This window comes from Atta cephalotes, assembly GCF_000143395.1.
Source record: "Atta cephalotes unplaced genomic scaffold scaffold00025, whole genome shotgun sequence".
In the NCBI taxonomy this organism is placed as follows: domain Eukaryota; kingdom Metazoa; phylum Arthropoda; class Insecta; order Hymenoptera; family Formicidae; genus Atta; species Atta cephalotes.
In genome coordinates this window covers 163,455-186,889 of record NW_012130089.1, presented here as the reverse complement: position 1 = coordinate 186,889, position 23,435 = coordinate 163,455, and the positions used below count along the sequence as shown (strand labels likewise).

Below are 23,435 nucleotides of genomic sequence, written 5' to 3'. Positions count from 1 at the left end.
GTAATAGGATCTTTTTATAAAAAGTAAAATATTTTTTAAAAAGATCTGCGTACAAAAGATTTAGAAATTGTTTGTAAATAATTTATTGTATCAATACTTACATATAAAATTTATAAATCTATAATTGTTTATAAAATTATATATAACACATTTCTTAACAATAATGTTTTAACAATAATATGAAATTTTATACAATATTTGTCATGGCATATGTACAGAGATTACTTTGAAATTCTGTTCTTAGAAGATCTAGGAAATATTGTCTAAGTGCTGGACATTTGATAGAAAATCCAGACGCATTAGGCACTTTTAATATATCCTAACTGTATATTTTTATTGCACAGTTTCATTGTATGTTAGGAATTCTCATTATACCTACTTATGCAATCTATGTTTCAAATAACCAATCGCATGGCAATTTTGGCATTTTATTCGCTGGCCATGGAAGATATCCTGCCGTTTTGAACACCCAGTAATCGTAAGACACTTTGGCAATCAAGCCTATTAAAAGTATCACTTCGGTAGCGATAATATAATATATGTAGTCCGTCCAATCTCCCGGATACACGCACATTTTCGATGGCTCTAGATCTACAACTTTTTCCTTTACATTTTCGCACATTACTTCATCGGAGTCCAATATCCGCGTTTGTAACCACGCCTGAAACGAAAAGTAAAAAAAATCCTTTAATATTATATCTTATACTTATCTGTTTCTTTTTTATAAACATTATACTGTACCTTTAAATGTTTAGCAGTATTACAATCACAATGCAACTTGTTGCCTCCTAATCTGACTAAATTTCTCGAGCTCAAGAAGTTCTTATGATGTGCGCTTGGACTTAATATGTATGTTGGCAGCTAAACATATTATAATTAAGATATGTTAATTGGATATCATCGAAGAATTAAATATATATTTCTTTGTTTACTGACTTTACTTACTACTTTAATTTTATTGTATCGTAAACTCAAGATAGCATAATTATCCAAAAATTTAGAACCTTCCAATTTATTTATCGATGAGATATTATTATAATCCGCATAAAACTCTCGTAGATCCTCGTAACGTGGATTAGTACTGAGATCATCTAAAACTGTAATCTAAAAGAAAAATTCAGAGAAAATTTGCATTATAAAGTCCATACGCGATAAATAATGTAGAACCTTATTTAACATGTCGCGCATACATTATTATAGGAAATGTTCAGGGCTATAGTGTTTTGTGGTAATTTTTCGGGTAGCTCCGTCAGCTGCATTCCACTGCAATCTACACTTACAGCATGTGTAGGTGGTTTACCTTCGATAATGTCTAGTCTTCTAATATCACACTGACATTGCCAGGTATCACCTTTCGGACATTCTGTTTGCAACTAAAAAGATCAAGATTAATTTTAATTATATCTTATATATAAAATTTTATACAAGAGTGTTACATTTGTTAAAACATACCAAACTGAGATAAAGAACCTGCGAAAGAGGCACTTGTTCAGTAGTATTAAACCAATGCCATGTTGCCATGGAAGAACACACTGTCTCATTCTCGCGATTAAATGTGATTTGCTTTTCGCCAGTTTTATTGATATAATGATATACATCATGACACGAAAGTTTATTTGTTCCTATAGAAAAAAAAATGTTAATAAGTATATGTTTAATTAAGATAACAAGATTGAACAGCAGCTTGTTTACCAGAGATGTCTAACCAGAATTCTCGGCCATTCATCGTATTTAAAGCTGGAAGGTAAGTGAGTTTATTATAAGACAGATCCAACGTAGTGAGTTGCACCAAACGTGTCAGCGAATTATTCTCTACCTCGCGCAGCTCATTATTTGAGAGATTCAAACATTGTATGGGCGTCATCATGCGAAACTGCCCTCGTAGTCGATTAATCTTGCCATCGGTTATGGCCAGAGATTTCAGCATCCTCCAACGAACTTCACTTACATTAAATACATCCAACGTCGCGTTACGTATGTGAACGTAACTTATATTTGAATGTTGAAATCCTAAGACACAGTAGCGAAAATACTTGAATATATATACTATTGGATAAATTAAAAGAAAAAGAAAAAATTCTTGCATTACAATTCTTACCTATGCAAGAGAGACCATCTTCTAGACTTTGTTGATCTGTATTACAGCAAAGCGCAGCATTTCCCTCAGGTACATTTGCAAGAGTGATCCTCTTACAGGAACATCTTGAATCCGAGGTCGGACAATCTATCGGGTGTCTGTAAAAACACTGTTCTGGAAGAGAATTCGAGACTCCACTTGCACTTGATGTCTGCTGATCCTCCTCTGTACGTGCACTGGCTACTCCAGCATAAAAGCAAATTACTAAGGCTAGCCACTGCATCTGCATTCAATATATATAATTATATATCGTGCATAATTTTTTACAAAATACTTATATATCTAGAAGGTAAGAAATTACCTTTTTTCAATCTTGCTGCAGTTAAATATGTATTCGTACAATAGTGTTATTGTTTTGTTTGGTATTATGCCTTGTAATTGTACCTGTAGAAAAGCGTTACGTGTTTTGCGACTGCAATTAACGCGATGTAACGGCGTGTTTTCCCTTCTCCCGAGCTAATTCAATGAACATACTTGATTGCTCGCGGGTCTCGCTTTGCCGCGGCGGGTGACACAAATGAATTAATCCGTTTAATCCCGACCAACACTCCGGGTCGCTCGGGTCGGCCTGTTGATGAATCGCGATTGCTCGGTCGAGCACTTGGCCGCGTTCATTACACTCGTTTCACTTGCTCGACGTCGAATCGAGTACGTCAATTATATGATAAAAAGAGAAAAACATGTATGCCTATCGTTATCAGTTTACTGAATAATTGAAATGAAACATATTATATTATATTCTGTTTACGGTGTCATCAACAATAATACGAATTATAATCGTCGTTGATTTACATTACATTTTACGTTTTACACTACAATTTCTTTAACTTCTATTTTCAGCTAATTGTTATTTTTAGAAAAATTGTATAAATAGAGAATATTCAATGACAAACGATTTACATATTTTTATCAGTTTGAGAAGATTGGTTCCGAAGATAATTGAAAAACTCTATTACCGAATGTACATAATCTTAATAATGATAATTTTTGTCGTTTTGAAATTTTATATAATTATAATTTATATACGGATTATACATTTTACAATTATTTTGATATTTTGCAAGGTTAACATGAAATTATTTTTACTTATCCAATTAATTATATATTTATGCAGATTTTTATGCATTAACGTGTTAATATCAACAAATAATAAGTATATTTTCTTTCATATTGATTATAGGTACTTAGTTGGTAAAAAATATTTTTATTAAATTTTGCATATTATCTTTATGACATATATCTTTTAAACATTAATTCTCATTATTTCCTGGAATATTTATATTTATTTATTTCAATGCTATCCAAGATTTATAAAGATTTGAACAATTATGACTCGACATATATTTCTTTCTTCTTCAAGCTGAATAGAAAAAAAAAAGTAATAAGCATAAATACTGATATCAGTGACACAGTTAGAAATCTTGGGAACAGCACTGATTCAGTGCTTATTATTTATTTAGTATTATTTGCACAATATAAAAAAATTTAAAAATTCGAGCTTTGTGATGACCTCTATTGGTCACTCGCGAAATGTCTCGCGTGTTGACGCGGTTGGAAAATGTACGAAAATAGAAATAAATAAAAATACGCTCTTTGTCTCGAGCTGTATCGAACGTAAACATTGTATCAAGGGAAATTTGATACGATGCAATGACATATATTTATCTCAACATATTGCGAGTAAATTCGGCCTACCAACGTCCAGCTGACATTTGAATATGGATACGTGTTCATGGGGCACGTATCAGCGATATGACGATGAATGGCCGGCTTGTAACCTAAAAACGTAAATTATTATCACACGTACGATTATCTCGTTAATTGTTCGCACGTATAATTAACATCTCTTCTCGATGTGATAGATCGACGGCGGAGTACGCGGTATGTTAGAAACGAAGGCCTGTGACGATGGATGACACATACGAGTTGAACCTGAAGAATCTAGCCGGTTGGATCGCATCCTGTGCATTGATCTTTGGCGCGGTTGTACCCTATGTACCACAATACAAGGAAATCAAAAGGAAGGAAGATGCTGAAGGATTCTCTCTTTACGTTTGCCTTACTCTCCTGATCGCCAACACGCTTCGTATACTATTCTGGTTTGTATCTGCCAGAGACATGATGTGTCTTCCAACAAGCAACACAAATGACATTGTGGTCAAAGTCTTGCTACAAATGTTTTAAAGCGTTTAATAGACCAATTAGAAGAAAGAATTTTACAAATTGACCAATTAAAAAAACGCTTCAAACGTTTGTAGTTCGTGTTGACCTGTACCTTGTGGACACATTGGATCATTACATCCTTGTTGTTTGCCAATGTTAAACGAAGATGACATGTGTGTGTCTTCCAATCCACAAGCGACACAGTGATTACATCATCTTTGACATTTAACATTGGTAAACAAGAATATAATGATCCATTGTATCACATTGTTTCACTTGTATCCCTTGTTGGAAGGCATACTATTTGTCATGTTTCCTTTTCTAACAGACTCCACAAAAACTTTTACTGCTTAATATAATTTAATATATTATTCATATATTATTCATATATTATTCTTGTATATAATATTTTAATAATGTTCTGATATTTTGCATGTCTTCACATCTTCACAGATTGACCTTGAATTTCCATTTTAACCCTAGACCACCTGAGTAAAGGACAATTGTTTTTCAAAGAGTTTTTAGGCTTCAAATAATTTGAAACTACTAGTTACTCTTTCAACACTTAAGAATAGGATGATTGTACAGTTGTATGACCTGAAACATTTTTTTACTTATTCTATATATATTTAAATCTGAGACTGAATCGACAAAATAATTCAAAGTTGATCAATCATTTGGATCTTTAAATCTTCACTCTATGGAGAGTCAATACATGTTTATTATTATATGATGACAAAAATATATCATTGATGATGTGTCTCCATGATATCATGGAGATCATGTGTTTCCAAATACTGATACTATACATTCTCTTTACAGGTTTGGCAAACACTATGAACTTCCGCTTTTGTTACAAAGTATACTTATGATTCTGGCAATGTTTGTTATGATTAAACTTTGCATTAATGTACAAAACAGAACGCAGATAATCAAAGCAAAAGAGCGTGTACTTACAGGTGAATATATCTTATTATTGCAGATATATATAGATACTGATTTGTATATACATATAAATACCTGCATTTATAGGTAGCGAATTTTTATACTTTGCAGATTTGGATGCTAGATTCTTTTGGAAGTGGACAGATTTCAAGTCCTACTTGGGTTTCATGGTTTTGTTCGCTGGCACAGGTGGTGTGATAACATATTTATTTCTGGATATACCGATATTTATTGAAATTGTTGGATTCTTAGCAGTATTGATAGAAGCTATGCTAGGAGTTCCTCAATTTCTTCGCAATTCGTCGAACAAGTCAACTGTAGGAATGAGGTGAGGATTAGATATTATACAGAAAAAAAAGAAACTATGTAAATTATGCATATATACATTTAATTAATATTTTACTGTAATTTTAGCATAGCAATGGTGGCAATGTGGACCGTGGGAGATATTTTCAAAACATGTTACTTTATTTTGAGAGATACTCCCGTGCAATTTCAGGTGTGCGGTGCCATTCAAGTCACGATCGATGTTGCCATTTTAGCACAAGTATACCTTTACAAGACTAATAATAATGTACATACAAGAGCTCCAACGAGATCGGATTGAAGATCATTTTGCTGTCGCTGTCTATTGAAAACAGAACTTTCCGAACAACAATAATATTTCGCCTAAGTCTAAATATATAGATTTTTAACTTTTTAATAGTGATCTAGTAAAATATAAAAAGAAATTATATTTTTATATTGACTGATCGTCATCAAACACATTTATATGTATTTAAGTTTCTTAATATTTATCGAAAGTGTAATTAATATTTTGATAACAATTTTAGTATTTATCGATATTTAATATATAAACATACAATTTATTTTATAAAATTCATATCTCATTATATTAATCATTCCATTCTATGCCAAATGTAATCATCTGTTCCTCATATACAATTTTAAATGTTACTTTTAAATGTTATTATTGATTATAAATATAATCTTATTGAATTATATTAATTGTACAGCTACATATGCATATTCCCATGTTATTAATGAGAGTACCAGAATAAATAAATGGCGGGAGTCCGTTATCACGTGTCCGTTGCTTAGTGACAGATCATCAACAAAACTTCACTTCATGAATAAAGTGGAAGACTGTGGCAGACATGGCATAGCTCCCGTCTAAAGAGAAAATGGAAAATTTTTAATATCATCGAATCACTTTGCATTGCTCAAAATTTTTTAAGAGAATTTTCTTTTGCTCAATAATTATCTTTTATTATTATAGTTATCGAGAATCGTATATTTGAATTTTTCGTCAGAAATGACAAGATGTGTGAAGAAGCAGGTTAATCTAAAAAGTAGCAGTAAGTGTTTATAATACGTATGTAATAGTATTCTAATTCATAATTGTAATATTAAAAATTTTATAAAAAAAATGTAGCTTATAATCAAACGGGACAGAATTATTTTGAACAATTAGCAGCGTATAATTCAATGAGCTTGCATCTACGACGGGTTTTATTGGCAAGAAGCGTAGTTGATACAAGAAATAAAATTTATTTGAAAAGAATTCAGCGATACAAAGTGCAAAGAGCTTATGATTGCGAAGTCTGTTTGCATCTGGATGATGTCATTGATAGATTGGCCTATGATACTCAACATCATCCCATGGTAAAGTTCAGTACAGCTAACATATCAAAATTATAAATTAGAATGAATGTAACAAACGGATAAAGATTTCTACAATTATTAAGCCAATCGGTGATTTTAGCGATTAAGAATTTGCTACTTTTTGAAATCAAAATGATTTTTTAAATCTGTGCTTTGAAATTTTCATGTAGGATATGTTAGAAATATGTTTAAACGCGAAGCATCTGGACGTTTGCAATTGTAATTTAGATCAATTGAAAGCTTGTAGTAGTCACACATGTTGTGACGAAACCGATCAAATGGATCGACAGCAACAATCAACATCAAAGAGTCGAAGAATAACATCACCATGTTCGCTGAAACGTAAAAAATTTTCAGAATCAAATTTTATTTGCAAAAAGGAACAGAAATCTACGCGAGATGTCCCTAATATAGTCAATCCATCAATATGCTTTTTGCAACAGAGGTGAGTTCGTATTAAAGATTCAAATTATTAATTTTATTCAACTTCCTCCCTCTCCCATAAAAATTGTTGCTGTAACTTTCAATATATATATATATATATATATTTTTATAAATATGCTAATTATCTATATTTAAAATAAATTACATGAGATTTACATATACAGGGTGTCCCAGAATAACTGCCAAATATTTCGTGTGTTGGTAGAGCGGAACTAAATTAAAATTGCAAAGCCCTTTATTATTTTGCAATAGTTAACAAGATATTAATTACTAAAAATTTTTGAATATTAATTTTTAATAATTTTTTATTCAGGTACTATCAACTTTACAGAAAGCTAACAAAAATTATTTATTTTTTTTCTCATAGAGTTCTGAGAATTTTTTCAGAATTTTTTAGTACCGTATTTTCTCATGTTGGTAAAAATAGTTGTTAGTAAAAATATATGTATATATAAGAAAATGCAGTACTAAAAAGTTGATAAAAAAATTCTGAAGGAATTCTTAGAACTTTATGAGAAGAAATTAAACAATTTTTGTTTCTTGCTGTTTTTCTGTAAAATTGATAGTACTTAAGTAAAAAATTATTAAAAATGAATGTTCGGCGATTTTTAATTATTAATAATCTTGTTAACTATTGGGAAAATTATAAAATGGTAGAGGACTTTTTGACTCAGTTTAGTCCTATGCACGAAATATTTGACGGTCATTCTGGGATACCCTGTATATTTTTTATAAGTATTATAATTATCTATGTTTAAAATACATTACTCGAGATTTACATATCATATATATATATATATATATATTATTTTTTTTTTTCTTATTTCATTTTTCATTTTTGTAGAAGGTGCAGATACGAAAAAGAGCTTCCATCTCCTTGCGCAGCTACTAGATTAAATTCAATGATGTTTAAATCAAGATCTCAATCCCCAGAACAAAATTCACAGACAAAAATCGATTATCACACGGTATCTTCAAGTGACTCGCAACATTACAATTTTTGCGATGAAAAATATATCAAAGAGTCCAAACAATTCACAAATCCAAACAATTCTCAAAAAGAAGAAGAGAAAAAATATATTAAATTTGTTTATAACATTACCAAAGAAATAATTCAGAGAGGTCTTTATACTGATAAAGAGTTGCAGGATGTATTTAAGAAGCACATTAATCAATATAAAGGAATATTAAACATGGTATTAAACATAAATAATAAAATTGCCATAAATGTAAAAGAATACTGTTTTAATATCTTACAATTTCTTAAATATTATTGGTATCTCCCTCAATATTTATCAATATATTATCTTTATGAATTTTCTCTTTTATTTCAGAATAAAATGCTGTACGAGATTTATCAGTTAAAGATCTCCTTAAATATGGCGGATTCAGACACTGACGAAGAACTAGAAGATTTGATCCATGCGCAAACATTATTAAATATATCTGAGATTAGGCCACCTACGCCGCCGAAGGTTTTGAATGAAAATAAAGTGATGGAAAAATTAGAATCTTATCAGAAAATGATGAAAGCTGACAGATCTCCAAAATTTACTACGAAATCAGTGATGCTGGTCGATGCAAATCCTGAACTACTTATCACCGAAAGAGATGTGCTGGTATCGTTGATAGAAGCAGGTGTAGATCCGAAACAAGTTCAACATATTTATAACAATTTACGTCACAAGAGTAGAGATATCAACCTCACTGAAGGGGTAAGATAATTCAACATTTTTCATTATTCCGAAAATAAATAATAATCTTTATTTAGACACAAATGGACGTGGAAACTTTATATTCTTCGGTCTTGAAAGTAGACAATTTAGAACTGGAAGACAACGACAAGCAGATTTCTGTGATTGCTGAAAGTGCTAATGATAATTCTGCCGTGGATCATTTAATTGAGTCTTCTGAAAAACAAGAACCGAATTTAATACCGAATTTCGTATCCACGCAAGACGAGACAATGGAAAGAGGAAAAGACGAAAGAGAAGAAGACGGAAGAGAAGACGGAAGAGAAGAAAATGAAAGAGGAGAAGATGGAAAAGGAGAAGAGGGAATCTGAAATCACATCTGAATAGAATTAGCAAAATCGTAAACTGAATTAATGAATTTATTTCTGTTTCTTCGTTATGAACATTTGCTTTCAATGTCTTGCTCGTCATATTGTCCTTATAAATATCGCCCTCGAGTAACTTATTGTATTAGCAACTAAATAAACATTGGATATGCAATATTTAGTTCACACAGGAAAAAAAATAATTTATTTATCACTTGATAATATATCAGTGTTAGAAAACAAAGTACGCTGATTTTATTTCACATTCATATATATCTTTTATTTATCTGTTCTCTTATATTGGATTTCACAATACATCTGTATGAGGATCTGTGGTTTGTAATTCGTTCAACAAGCTGAATTCTCAACAGAGATAAAATATACATGAAAAAATAGGTACCATGTACATTTCTCACGTGTATCTCTATGTACAGATATACAAATGATACGCGTTTGTACAACAGGAAAATTCATATATTATGCAGATTTCTTAAATATACATATATTACATACATATTAAGGTTTTTTTAAGTGTATGTATACGGACAATAAAATAGTTGCATATGGTTGCCATGTATTATTTTGTTCGTTTATCTACAGCTACTAGCTCTGTTTGTGCATTTTGTTTTGTACATGAGTTTTGTCTCCTTCTTTTTCGGTACACTACAATTATTTTAACTTTAAGAAGGTAACTTCGAAAAGGTAACTGAAAACATCTCACTTGGCATTAATTCGGTAAGTCATTAAATAACTATAAACATAACATGCGGTGGTTCTCTCGTCATTTAAAACAACTTTCATAAAGTGTTAATATATAATATTATCAAAATAATTGCATTTGTTTTAAATTCTGTGTGTGTATATGTGTGTTTTTCGTATTAAAGTATCATATGAAATATAAAGATAGTTTCTATAGCGTACAGATAAGGCATAACGTATTCCATGAAAATTTTGTAAAAGTTTGAAAATTGTAGAACTAATAAAATTATTAAAAACTTAAAAAAAACAATTCTAATGTAAATCAATATATTAAATCTGAGTGCTATCATATATATAAAACATATACAATAGAAAAACAATAATGCTAACACAACAAAATCTAATAAATCTTGCTTAATAAGACATTAAATGCTTATAAGCATTGAGTCGCTTTTCATTCAAAAAAAAATTAATATAATATGCATCTTCTCATTAGCTGCCATCAGATCCATTTGAAGAACAGTCTTCGAGTTCCGGCGCATTTGGACCTCTCTCCAATATGCGGAGGAGTTCTGTTATGTATCTTATTGTAAAATCTGGTTTAGGATCGTCCACCGAGAGACGAGGTTTATCCATGGTAGGTATCCATACAGTTCCGTACAGTCCAGCCTCGATTCCACCTATTCGATAATTTTTCATATCATTTATACAATCTAATATCTTTTGAAAGAAATGTATTTCCGAAGATATTTCTGAAAGATTATAAAATTATTAGAAGAAAATCTATTAAAAATACCTAAAATATCAGTCTCCAACTTATCACCGACCATGATGCACTCCTCGGGTCTTACTTTAAGAAAATGGCACGCCTTTTGAAATATCTCTGCTTCTGGTTTTTCCCACGGCAGATCACCGGATACTAGGATAATATCAAAGTATTGTTCCAATGACAGCTTCTGTATTTTCTCCCACTGAGCATTCGAAGGTCCATTGGTGATTAGACCCAGCAGATATTTCTTCCTGAATTGACGCAGCATAGAAACTGTGTTTGGCGCCAGCATCATGTAGTGATATCTTAAATAGAGCCATCTTTCGTAAATTTTTTTTGCTAGATGCGAATACTTGTAGCCCAATGCTTTGTTCCAGAGGATGGTACGCCAAGCATCCAATGTGAGAGTTGCGTTGTCGGGACACTTTCTAAATTGCTTCAGATACGTGGCCGTTATCTTGGCGGACGCATCTTCCGGGATCCCATATTCCCGGTTCAATTCCTCAGTCAACTGCAGGTAAACGTACAATGTTAGCTCTCTTTTATTATAATCATATGTTTTGTGATAAAGAATGATGAGTGAAGAACTGAAAATAAAAAGGAAAAGATGAGGATAAAAGCAATTTCCACACTCAATAAAACTGTGCACGTAGATGATCATCGTGCTTGTATAGCAGAATTTCTCCTCGTTAGAGAAAAAGAGATTAGAATTGTTAGCAAAGCGATTTCTTGATAGACAAGATGTAAAGTAGAAGAGATAAATATTGAATGTGGAGTTCATTAATTAACGAAGATCTCAGGATGACAGGATACAGCGGTCAGTTAAGGATTTTTAGGACACTTAATTCATTATTAATGATTACCTAGAAAATGCATTGATTCATTGAAATACTCGAGCCGATTAGTGGACACTCGAAGTGGCATCCGCGGACGTTGCTGTAATCACAACAAAATGAGTTGTGCCAACAACAACAACATCATATGTTATTTCCAAAGCCTATAAGTTGTAGCTAAAAGATTTCTGGATATTAAAACATGAAACTTGTCTTTAAAAAAGATTACAATGCACACATAGCTTGCAGTTAATTGTTTCAAAATTATTTCCATTATCCAGTAATCTTTCTTTTAATACCTTTGTTAAAAATAACTTTATTAAGAACGTTAGACACATAAAGTGAAAGTGGATGATGGTGATGAAATCAAGCGAACGCTTACAAAATTTTTCTATTTAATAGGAAACTATTATTCTCATTACAAAATCTTTTCTCAAATTAAAACATCTTAGGATTATAGTAACATCAATACTATTACAATCTTCGCTTCCGCAATGTGGCAAAGTAAAAAGAAGCACATTTGATAATAACACACATACAAACGAAATATACATATTAAAGTCTCATGTATCTCCGTATACATGATTTACTTAAAGAGTTTCTTCGAGCGATAAGTTTCTTAGTTTTCTTGCTTGCCAGGAAACTATTTCCAGACGTGATGCTGTCTAAATATACACTGAATTGCGCGCACACGTATTTCGAATATCGTATGCAGGAGATGCGTAAAATAAATTAAATCGCAAGTCGCATACTATAGACTATTTTACAAAGATCTTAGTTCTTTATATAAAAGTTCGATTAATTGTTCGCCTTGCTTAATTAATTCTTCGCTACTTCCGCTATAATTCCGCATAATTTTTTTACATCGCTCGCGTAATATAAAACCAAAAAACTATACAATAATGTTCTCATTACTCAATCCTAATCTCCAAAGAGGCGCTTTCCAAGCTCCATCATGCGATGATTTCGACAGACAGTTAACGCGCCGCATTTTTTCAACACTGATGCGACGCTATCGTCAGCCTTCACCAAATGACACAGCAGATCCTCGAAGGCTGACTTGACATTCGGTTCCAGACCGCCAATCTTCACTCGTTTCAGCGTCTCGATGATCTCCTCCGCCCAGCCGGATTCTATCGTAAATTGTGACAACCAAGGTATCACTTGCAGCACGCCAGACATCGTCTGCATCCCCAGGAACCAGAGTTCCATCAGTTCCATCCAGTGTTCCTTGTAAGACATGGAAACTACCAGTTCGGTAGGATCATTGCTTTCATCGATTATGTACGCATCCCATAGGAATCTTATGGTGGCCTGAATATAACGACATATCGAGAAATCGTTTTTCTTGATACGTTTCGCCTGTTGCTTCATTAATAACAAGCCTAAGACTGCCAAATGACCGTGCAGCACCAGATTCTCCGGAATCTGCTTTAGCTCCGGCAAATTGTTGTAGATGAACTTCAGCAGCGAAATGAATGTCGGCGATTCCTCCACCAATTTTGCCTCCAGCACAGTGATGTTCATCAAGACATTGCAGATGGACACCATCGCGGTTCTAGAATCCTTCATTTCCTCCAGAATATGCAGATCCAGCTCCTCCGTGCGATTGCCATCTTGCAGAAGTTTCAGACGCTCCGATCTCGGCACTGGCGGCTTCTTATAGTGTACGATGGTCCAATGATAGGAGAGACACTCGAACAAGATTTCGTCTTGCTTATGCTGAAGAAGAATCTTTCTGGCAGCCTCTTCCACAGCCAAATAGCATAGAGCAGGCAATAGTAGTCTCAATATGTCAATCTCGCTTATTGGATCGATTGGATCGTGAACGATTGGTTCTTCAGACGACGGTCCTTCATCCGCTTTAGCTTTACATTTGACTTTCTCGGCTAATTTCCTATTTCGATGCGCGTAAAAGGTATCGTTAGCCACCGTCAGCACGTATGGTAACACGGCGTAAACTTGCGGACGCATCGCGCTCGTTTCTTGTGCCATCCAAGCTGTAAGTACCCTGACAACGGCGCATATGAATAGCTTCTCTTTCACATTCGTCAATGTTTTCATCTTTGATACGGAACTTAGTAGACCGATAACAGCCGCGAAGGCGCCCTTCAAGGCCGTATATAAAGACTGTTTTTCTTTCTGCTCCAAATCCAGTTGATCTGTAACGATATAGCCGATTGAAATCTCGAGAATGATAAAGCAAGCCGTGATCAAATCGCTATTCTCGAGCACAGCTTTAAGTTGCTTGTCCTCTAACTGCATTCGGACTTCGATCGACGCCAATTGTATGAGCAGAAGGAAGAATATCTTTGGTTTTTCTTTGTCGGACATGGCCCAATCCGCGCCCAACAGATCTATCATCACAGACGCGAGTTTCAAAGCTGGATCTCGTTGCTTTTTACCTATTTTCGATCCTAGAATATCGCTTAGACCCTTGTGAATGCTCAACGGCCAAGATTCTTCCTTTGCATTCGTGGATATCACTTCTTTTCTGCAGGATTGCAATAAAGCCTGTAGAATGGCGCATAGCTCGAATTTTCTCTCTGTATGATCAGTTTCGAAGTCTAAAGCTATCTTATTCATTATAGCATGAAAGGGCTCAGTATCTGTTGGATTCCAAGCTTCTGGTCCAAACGTACTGACCAACGTGACTAGAATATTTAAAGCCTCATCCGTCTGAAAGGTCTTCTCCGCGTATATATCGCACATCTTTGGAATCGCTTTTTGCTCGAGCAACGCTTTCTGTCCAGGAGGATATTGTGCGATACACTGCAAGCAAGTGTAAGCCTCGCTGACGATGATTAGCATGTCGTCTGGCGCATCCTCGTCAGCCTGAGACACTATCTCCAAGAGTGCCGGGATATGTCCCACCATATCGGGATGAGAGGCTAATTCGGGATCTGTACAGAACGCGGAAAGAATGGATAATGCCACTGATTTGTAGACTTGCGGTGGACAGTCCACAGGGACACTTGTGCTGGACAACAGCTTCTTGAGAAACTTAGCTCCGATGGTTTCAAAAAGCATTCTCTTGGCAGCAGAGTTGCAATCCTTGCCTTTCACCAGCTTGGTGACCATGAACAGCGCGGCGAACTTTTCCGAGTCGGTGTCCACCGCCTTTAGTATGGCCACGCACTTCGTGACACCCTCTGGGATACTCATGGTGTTCGACTGTTTAGAAAGAAGTAAAAAAAGAAGAAAAGAATGTGAATTATCTCTGATGAAGTCCAGCGGCAAAACTAATGCTCCAGTATCGATGTCGTCGATGTGTCCACGCCACAAGAAAGCAATTTCCGAAACCGTGCAGTTCTAAGAGGCGTCGGACCGGTTGTCGTGCTGTCCGTCGCGTATCATAGTTGAGAGCCAACTGGCAGAGTTCCCAGAACGGTCCTCTCGCTGCCTAGCCTTGCCCTTTGACACACTCACCGAAGTGGCCGAAAATAACTAACGGAGGATGCGGAACACGTGCGCGTGTCTGCCGCTGGCAGCTGCTTCGTCATTAAAACTATCTCTTTGAAGTGTATCGGGAATTCCGTCCCGAGGCGTGTCGGTAACCTTAAAACTACCACGATTAATAATGTCGGAACAATGCATTAAATAGTCATCGATCAATCAGTTAGAATGTTTTTCAGAATCATTTCTGCGCGCAATAACAACAAAACATATTATCCCACGACGCAAGTTTTCCGTTAGGAAAATTTCTTGGTTAGAAATAATTTTCTTGATCTTGAGCAGGCATATCTCGACTCGTTTCGTGACCAACTTCGTGGACTTTGCACTGCTTTGCATGATCCGAGGAAAATCCGTCCACATTCAGCTGCACTTTTCTGCACTTTTCCGCGTCCAGCGAGACGAGGGTTCACATCGATTCGCTGGGGAGAGACGTGGAAAGGCGAGAAAAGAACGATTAAAACGAGGAGATTTAAAATCTCTCGCAAGAATCTGCGCGAGAATCCGCGCGAGGGTGCGAGATGCAGCGCCGAGAATAGCCTGGAACAGCCATCGCGTCGCAAAGAAAGCGCTCTATATCGGGGAATCGGCTCGTATTACACACGGGACGGGGAGAAGGGAGAGCGACTTCTATTCTTGCGACACGAGTGGCAAAACGTCGTGGGAGAGTGCGACTTCTCGCGAAGAGCTTAGCACGCTTGCCCGATTTCACGGCGGCAATCGGTCTGGTCTCGCTCTAGGAAAAACGGAGTAAATCGCTAATCAGATTCGGGGGAGTGGCGGGGGGAAAAAAGGTTGATTCTTTAGGTAGTTCTTAGGTTAAGACGTGATCCTCTCGTACCTTGCGGCAAGTCTGACTGTCCGCTCTCCTAGTTTCCACGAGAGTATTGTCCAAATCGAAGAAGACGGCACTCAGGGACACGCTGGATGAGAAGGACCGTGAATTACGTCGCTCGCGGAATGTAGCTTCCATCGCCATTCCCTGTGACAGTGTAATGACGGCGCCAATTGAGCGCACAAAGTGCTACAAAGAGCGCTACCTCATTATCAATTTGCATATTGCACCATGAACTAATAAGTTACTTGATTGACCACAACTTGCAATTTGGTACAAATTAGGCTCCGCTCAATAAAAGGAACAGAGAACAGAGAATAAAAATTTCAATTTATCAGAAATATGTATTGTGGAATACAAATGGTTTAAAATAATTTTTGAATGGTAAAATTCAATTTATAAAATTAATTTTTCTAATTGGTCAACCAAACACCTCAAAGCATTTATAGTGAGACTTTAGGCGATATTCATAGTCTGTTCTTACTTTAAGACTGTTTTAAGTCATGTCTTAAGATGCTAATGCAACTTTCAAATTGAATTTGAGTACAAGAATTTGTTATAATACTTATTTACTATAAGTCTGAGTACAAGAATTGTACAAATAAATGTCCATACTTATAAAGCTATAATATCTTATATATTACAGAAAAATTATAATTTTTTCTCTGTAGTTATCATCTCTGTTGATAATCAAACTTTGACGATAACATTGAAATCACAATTTAAAAAAAAAATCGAATATTATTGAGTTCTAAATGTATAAATACGTCTACTGAACTAATAAATTATAAAATTAATATTATCAGTTTTTAATTCTTAACCACTTCAATATTCTCAAGGACGCGAACTCCCATAAGGATGTCAGTTTTTAATAGTATCAGTTCTAAGACTTAAGACTCCACGACTGTCTATGATTTCAAGGTTAAACACAATAGGTACAGGCAACAAAGAATAACGAATAGTCCAATCAGAATTGTGGTATGTAAGTTCGATATTATAATTGACAGAACTGTGATTGGATAGTTCGTTATTTCCCTGTTTCCTGTGCCTATTGCCTGTGCCTATTGTGTTTAAGCCTTTCTATGTAAAGGATCCTTTAATCATTAATCGCGCACGGACTATGAGTATTAATGTAGAAAGGTAGTCACAATTTGTAAAAATTTCCGAGGGAACGAATCGAAGTCCTTGAGTGTACATTCATCGTTGGATTTTGGAACGCAGCTTGCTCGCCGAATAATTTGTTCTTATTCATGGATTGACAAATAAGGACTTGGTGAATAGGTTTCATTCCTCATTCAAAACTCATCGAAAAAAAAGCATTGCAACCTTTTAGCACAATATATGGATATACAGTAGGGATAAGCAGCATCGGCATCTTTGATCTTTTTCAGAGTTTTCAGATTTCGCCATATCTTTTGTAATCAAATATCGTATCAATAGTATTAGGAATTACTGTCTATATTCAACAAAAAAAAAGAAGATAAAAAAATCTTAACTTTTCAGAATCTTCCATCAAATTGGTGAAATCTTCCATCAATCAGATACATTCACGCACAGTCACATTGCTTCATAAAATTAATTGCTGTAATCAGCTATTCAGGAGACATGATAGCGTCTCGCTTAGTAAGCGATGTCATGACGCGATTGCAGTAACGAAGTAAATGTAGGTTTTTTGCTTTGATCGGGTGCCACTAAAAACATGGCCGCGAACGATGCGCAAGCAAATATGCGCGGTTGAATAGAAAATGGGATCTTGTCCCTACTGTATATCTTTATACTGTGCTTTAGTACATGATTGTACGTACAAAGCTATCCTGACCGATTGTGTATCTCGAAATGAGGTGAAAATTACAAAAGTAAGCAAATTTACTGGAATATTCATAATTTAATTTGATTCAATAACTAGTGAATTTGCTCATTTTTGTAATTTTTACTTTATTTCAAGATACACAATCGACCTCCTGAAGAATACCGAGTGGACCAAGGTGGAGAACCAATCAGAGTTGTCACTTTCATTAAACTCTGGGTGCTTTCTAATGGCTTAACACATCTTAACACAACATACACAGGAATGCACAAAATGTATCATTGTGCGATTCAATTGGAACAGAATGTGTACGCTGTGCATAGTTGAGATCTGTTTCGGATAGAGTTAGATTAAATGTAGCTTTTTCTGCCTGTATTAAATAAAAAAAAGTAAAAGTGCCGGTCACTCAACGTCTTCCTTATAGCTGCTACAGTTAGTAATATGTAATTGTCACTAGAAAACACAAGCTTACACAGCTCTCGACTGAGTACAGAGGGTCGATTCTGTATCTTTAAATAAGATGAAAATTACAAGTGAGCAAATTTATTGTTGTTGACTAATAAAACAATCAACATTCTAGTAAATTCGCTCACGTTTATAATTTTCACCTTCAAGATACAAAATCAATCCCCAGGTGTATAGTGTTGACGATAATGGATAATTGGAACGCAACTTGTGTCGTTGTGCCCGAAAGTGTCTAGATTGCAATTGGAAAGCATTCTCAAAGAGTCGATTGTGTATCTTCAAATGAGATGAAAATTACAAAAGTGAACAAATTTACTAGAGTATTCATAGTCAGGCATATTTAAGGCTTCCTTAAATTTATCTTCAGATATTCTACGAATTATTTCATTGACTACTGAGCATCTAAAGATAAATTTAAAGAAATCTTAAGTGCAAGGTCTGACTATGAATACAGGCAATAATTTAATTGGTCAATACCTAGTAATACTTTTCCTTTCAAAATCCACAATCGATTCCCTAGTCGCTAAATTTGCAACCGCACTCACGAGCGTGGCGCAACTTTGTCGCGCGTTCGCAGCTAATTCTCTTTCGATTCAGAATTCCCGTTTTTATAACGAACCTTCGTTTGACCTCACCAGAAAACATGTTTTTACGCAGCCTCTCCTGAGGGCCACGTAAGATCTCGAAAACGATAGTTTGGGCGCCAGGCTCGAGTGAGCATGCCATTCTTTATCGAAATTAATCAGGAGATTCTATACGCGATTTTCTACACAATTGAGAACGTCGACGACTCTCGTAACCTGATTATAGGATCTCTAGGATACGATCAACGCGATGCTGCAAACGCTTTGAAGCGTTTTGGTCAGTTTGTAAAATTCTTCTTCTAATTGGTCCATTAAATGGTTCAAAACATTTGTAGCGAGACTTTAACCACAGACGCTGTCATGTAAAACATTTAAAGGCTTAAACACAATAAGCACAGGTATATAAGTTCGATATTATATCTCAGAGTTTTGATTGGACGGCTCGTTATTCCCTGTTGCCTGTGCCTATTGTGTTTAACCCTTAATATGACTGTAGACCTGTTCTTTGGTTTAATTTTGCACTTCATCCTTCTTCCTCTTCTTTCCTCTTGGAGATAAAAAAAAAGGTCTGTTTTCTGTGGCTGAACTAGTATACTCTTTTGGAACTTAAAGTAAGATAGATTTGATATTTGTTTAAAGCAAGAAAGCGAGTCTAATACAGAAACAGAAAACAGATCAAAGGAAGAAAGATTAACTGTTAAGTTAATAAATTCAGCCAAAAAGAACAGGCAATCGATTCTGTGTGTTTTCAAACAAGGTGAAAATTAAAAAGTAAAGAAATTTATTAGGTGTTGACCAATGAAATTATCAGTATTCTAATAAATTCGCTCACTTTTGTAATTTTCACCTTGTTTAAAAATACAGAATTGACCCCCTCAGGCCTTACACAAACGGATCCAATGAATCCAGCATTAAGTCTTAAACACAAAAGCGAAGGAATAGCGATAGCGATAGAAATAACACGATTTTAACCTATCAGAAATCAGATACACTGGATTATACAGTTTCTGATAGGTTGAAATCGTATTGTATTTGGTGCTTTATACGTGACGTTTTGATGTATTTTAGCGCAAAAGCACGTTCAAATTTGAAGAAACGACGTTAACCTCAAATAAGGTGTTTTTTGGCGCTTAATATTATCTTTGCAATCAATCGCAATGGAAGCGACCGCATCAACAGTGAGTCTCAATGCGGATGAGGATTTGGATGATTTTACTCCGGCAAAATTGGTTAAAACATTAGAAGTAAGTTAAGCCATACGAATCTACCATTAGAACTATGTGTCATTATGTTCGTACACGTTTAAACATGTCTGTAAACATTGTCATTAAACATGTTTGTCTTATGCTTTGTTATTTGTCGCATAGAAAAATGGCATTACAGCTGGAGATATTAAGAAGCTCCAAGATGCTGGTTATTACACCGTCGAAGCAGTGGCCTATGCGACCAAGAAGGATCTCTTGGCGATCAAAGGCATCAGTGAAGCCAAAGCAGATAAGTTACAGCTAGAGGCCTCCAAGATGGTCATGATGGGCTTTAAGAGTGCCACGGAGGTACATCAAACACGGGCGAATATCGTCTATATCACCACAGGTTCCAAGGAATTGGACAAGCTATTAGGTGGAGGAATAGAAACTGGCTCTATCACAGAGATCTTTGGAGAGTTCAGATCAGGAAAGTCTCAGCTGTGTCACACTCTCGCTGTGAACTGTCAGTTACCTATCAGCATGGGTGGCGCAGAGGGCAAGTGTCTTTACATAGATACAGAGAATACTTTTAGACCAGAAAGATTAATAGCAGTAGCAGAAAAGTACAAGATCAATGGACAGTCAGTTCTCGATAACGTCGCTTGTGCAAGAGCGTTCAACACTGATCATCAGACTAAGTTGTTGCTTCTAGCCAGTGCTATGATGACAGAGGCAAGATATGCCTTGTTGATAGTCGACAGTGCGACTGGTTTATATAGAACTGATTACACCGGCAGGGGTGAATTATCAGCTAGACAAGTTCATTTAGGAAGATTTCTTAGAATGCTGCTGCGACTGGCAGATGAACATGGAATTGCTGTGGTTATAACGAATCAGGTAGTTGCACAAGTTGATGGTGCTGCTAGTATGTTCGGTGGTGATCAGAAAAAACCGATTGGTGGTCACATTTTAGCACATTCAAGCACAACGAGATTGTATTTGCGTAAAGGCAGAGGAGAAACTAGGATATGCAAGGTATATGATTCACCATGTTTACCAGAGAGTGAAGCGACATTTGCTATAAATCCGGATGGCATTGGCGATGTAAAAGAATAAGTTTGAAGAGAATTAAAATGAATATAATAAATTATTACACAGTGATTTATTTTTAAGAAAACTGACAAATCTCAGCATTGGATATCAACTTATTTTTGTTAAAGTGAAGTTAAATAAAGGAACAAATGTTTCTCTCATGCGCGTTGGATAATGTTAATTTACATATCTTAAAATAATTGAAGAGTTCAAGAAAAGATAATAAATTCTGCACAGTCGAAGTTAATTGTTAAGTTAGTTAAGGGATAGATCATATCTATATTTTTCTAAATATTATCCTAATATATCTTTCTTACAAAACTTTATATAATATTATATTTCAAGGCTTTAATAAATGTAAGACAATAAATATTTTCTTAAACGGGATGGTTCTCTTTTATTGTATAATTTGTGCAAAAGGATTAAAAATATTTTATTAATTAGCTTCTAAAGAATAAGTATAAATACTATAATTTTCAAATTATTTTTATTTATAGTATATTTTGACTATTTGAATTCCAATTTAATTCTGGCGATTTTAATTTTTAGACATTTAATTTTGGATGCTATTAATAATTATATTGATTATTGACTGGCAATCATTGAAATCATAGAGTACTTACTAGAGTAGATACTAGAGTTGATACTCGCACCTCTTTTACATGGCATTTCATATCAATTCTTGATAATTCGAAGATTTGCTAGCCTTCATGATCTCCGCAATCGCTGTTGCTTTTTCACAAAATATCAGTGTCAAAATTTATAACGAGTTATACTTATATAGTAATTCATAATATTAGTATTATAGTTCATAATATTTGTATGTGAAATCTGCTATTTTTTCGTCGCCTTTTTCGAGCTATCATAAGCGTATTTCTTCGAGTCGAAAAATACCGTTACAATTGCGTGAAGTGAAGTTCGAATGATTTTGTATTTCACACTTATTCAACGAACGTGTAGAAAATTCCGAAACTTTCACGAAGTCTGGGCATAATTAAAGAATTTAAAAAAGGACAATGAATTCTGAACAATTGAAGTTAATTATTAAGTTAATTTAAAAAATATGTAAAAGGTATGTACATTATATGAAGAAAAATATACTACAGTATATCTTTGTTAATTAGAGTGCTCGTATATGTTCTAAACAAATTAAACAGAATTGTGGCTTATTTCGAGCTTATAATTAGAATGATTTTTAATTAATACAATTAGCATAAGTTACATAAATGTAATATAATATTCTAAAAATTAATCAAATAATGTAAATAAAATACAAACGTTTCGGCTTACAAAGTCTTCTTCAGTGTTACAAAGCAAAAATACATTATTAAGTTACGAACTAAATAGATAACGAATATAATGAAATATTTAAAATATCATCAGTGGTGATTATATAGAATTCGAACGTCAAAATGTATTAAGACAGATTATTTAAAATATGAAGAATTATTTTTCATAATTAATACATTTTGACATTTTGACTTCTACATAAATTGACACATCACCATTGATATTTTAAATATTTCATTATATTCATTATCTATTTGTTTCATAACTTAATCATATATTTTTGCTTTGTGAGAAGACTGAAGAAGGCTTTGTAAGCCGAAACGTATTTTACATTATTTGATTAATTTTTTAAAAATATTATATTTATATAACTTATGCTAATTGTATTAATTGAAAGGTCATTCTAATTATAAGCTCGAAATAAGCCAAGACTTTGTTTTTTTTTATTAATGTTTCTCTTGTACATTTTCCCTAAAAAATTGGGAGATGCTCTATGAATTATTTTATCAGCTACTGAGCATCTAAAGATAAATGTGAAGAAGTCTTAAATATAAGATCTGACTATGAATATGGGCCAAAGTAAGAATTTGCAGATAGCTCCTTGTAACTTTTGAAAGGGATTCTCGAGCAGATGAATTAAGAACCTCTATCAAGCGATAACGTTGCAGAATATGGCGAATCTCTTTGTGTATACATAATGATGTTTTTACATGAATAAGAGAATTATTTGGCTCTCCATTTCGAACAGTTTAAAAAAAATCAATCTGAGAACAGAAATGGATTATTTACGACTAGTCCATTTATCTAAAGATGGATCACACGATACTAGATTTTTGCTTGAATGATAACATATATACAAGCATATCGTGTCTCTTGATGCCTGCTCTAATGTATGCTAGAATTCGTTCATGTAGCGCTGCATGCTGCATGATTTTTATATTTATTATGGATTACTTCATGGCTTATTTCCTTGCATGCGCCAATCAAAAAAAACAATTGCTAATTTCA

At 34.3% G+C, this 23,435-nt stretch overlaps 6 protein-coding genes across 6 annotated transcripts; 3 read left to right on the top strand and 3 right to left on the bottom strand.

Moving 5' to 3' along the window:
- Positions 1-65: 65 nt before the first annotated feature.
- On the bottom strand, positions 66-2,366 carry LOC105620193 (protein halfway). Its single transcript, XM_012201699.1, has 7 exons — positions 2,099-2,366; positions 1,693-2,010; positions 1,453-1,622; positions 1,191-1,373; positions 946-1,104; positions 742-861; positions 66-661 (listed from the first exon to the last, which is right to left on the bottom strand). The coding sequence occupies exons 1-7, from the start codon at positions 2,364-2,366 to the stop codon at positions 389-391; spliced, it is 1,491 nt and encodes a 496-aa protein (XP_012057089.1). The 3' UTR covers positions 66-388.
- Positions 2,367-4,045: 1,679 nt separating this feature from the next.
- LOC105620194 (PQ-loop repeat-containing protein 1) lies at positions 4,046-6,264 on the top strand. The gene is made up of 4 exons (XM_012201700.1): positions 4,046-4,236; positions 5,123-5,259; positions 5,333-5,573; positions 5,660-6,264. The coding sequence occupies exons 1-4, from the start codon at positions 4,046-4,048 to the stop codon at positions 5,850-5,852; spliced, it is 762 nt and encodes a 253-aa protein (XP_012057090.1). The 3' UTR covers positions 5,853-6,264.
- A 296-nt stretch (positions 6,265-6,560) lies between these two features.
- On the top strand, positions 6,561-9,419 carry LOC105620339. The gene is made up of 6 exons (XM_012201841.1): positions 6,561-6,603; positions 6,681-6,910; positions 7,081-7,355; positions 8,199-8,550; positions 8,689-9,069; positions 9,126-9,419. The coding sequence occupies exons 1-6, from the start codon at positions 6,561-6,563 to the stop codon at positions 9,417-9,419; spliced, it is 1,575 nt and encodes a 524-aa protein (XP_012057231.1).
- Positions 9,420-10,604: 1,185 nt separating this feature from the next.
- Positions 10,605-16,146, bottom strand: LOC105620191 (N-acylneuraminate-9-phosphatase). The gene is made up of 3 exons (XM_012201697.1): positions 16,009-16,146; positions 10,909-11,392; positions 10,605-10,792 (listed from the first exon to the last, which is right to left on the bottom strand). Exons 1-3 carry the CDS (start codon positions 16,144-16,146, stop codon positions 10,605-10,607), a joined length of 810 nt encoding a protein of 269 aa, XP_012057087.1.
- On the bottom strand, positions 12,636-14,879 carry LOC105620190 (neurochondrin homolog). Its single transcript, XM_012201696.1, has one exon. The coding sequence runs from the start codon at positions 14,877-14,879 to the stop codon at positions 12,636-12,638; it is 2,244 nt and encodes a 747-aa protein (XP_012057086.1).
- A 3,869-nt stretch (positions 16,147-20,015) lies between the features above and the next one.
- Positions 20,016-21,292, top strand: LOC105620189 (DNA repair protein RAD51 homolog B). The gene is made up of 2 exons (XM_012201694.1): positions 20,016-20,102; positions 20,226-21,292. Exons 1-2 carry the CDS (start codon positions 20,016-20,018, stop codon positions 21,159-21,161), a joined length of 1,023 nt encoding a protein of 340 aa, XP_012057084.1. The 3' UTR covers positions 21,162-21,292.
- Positions 21,293-23,435: the final 2,143 nt, after the last annotated feature.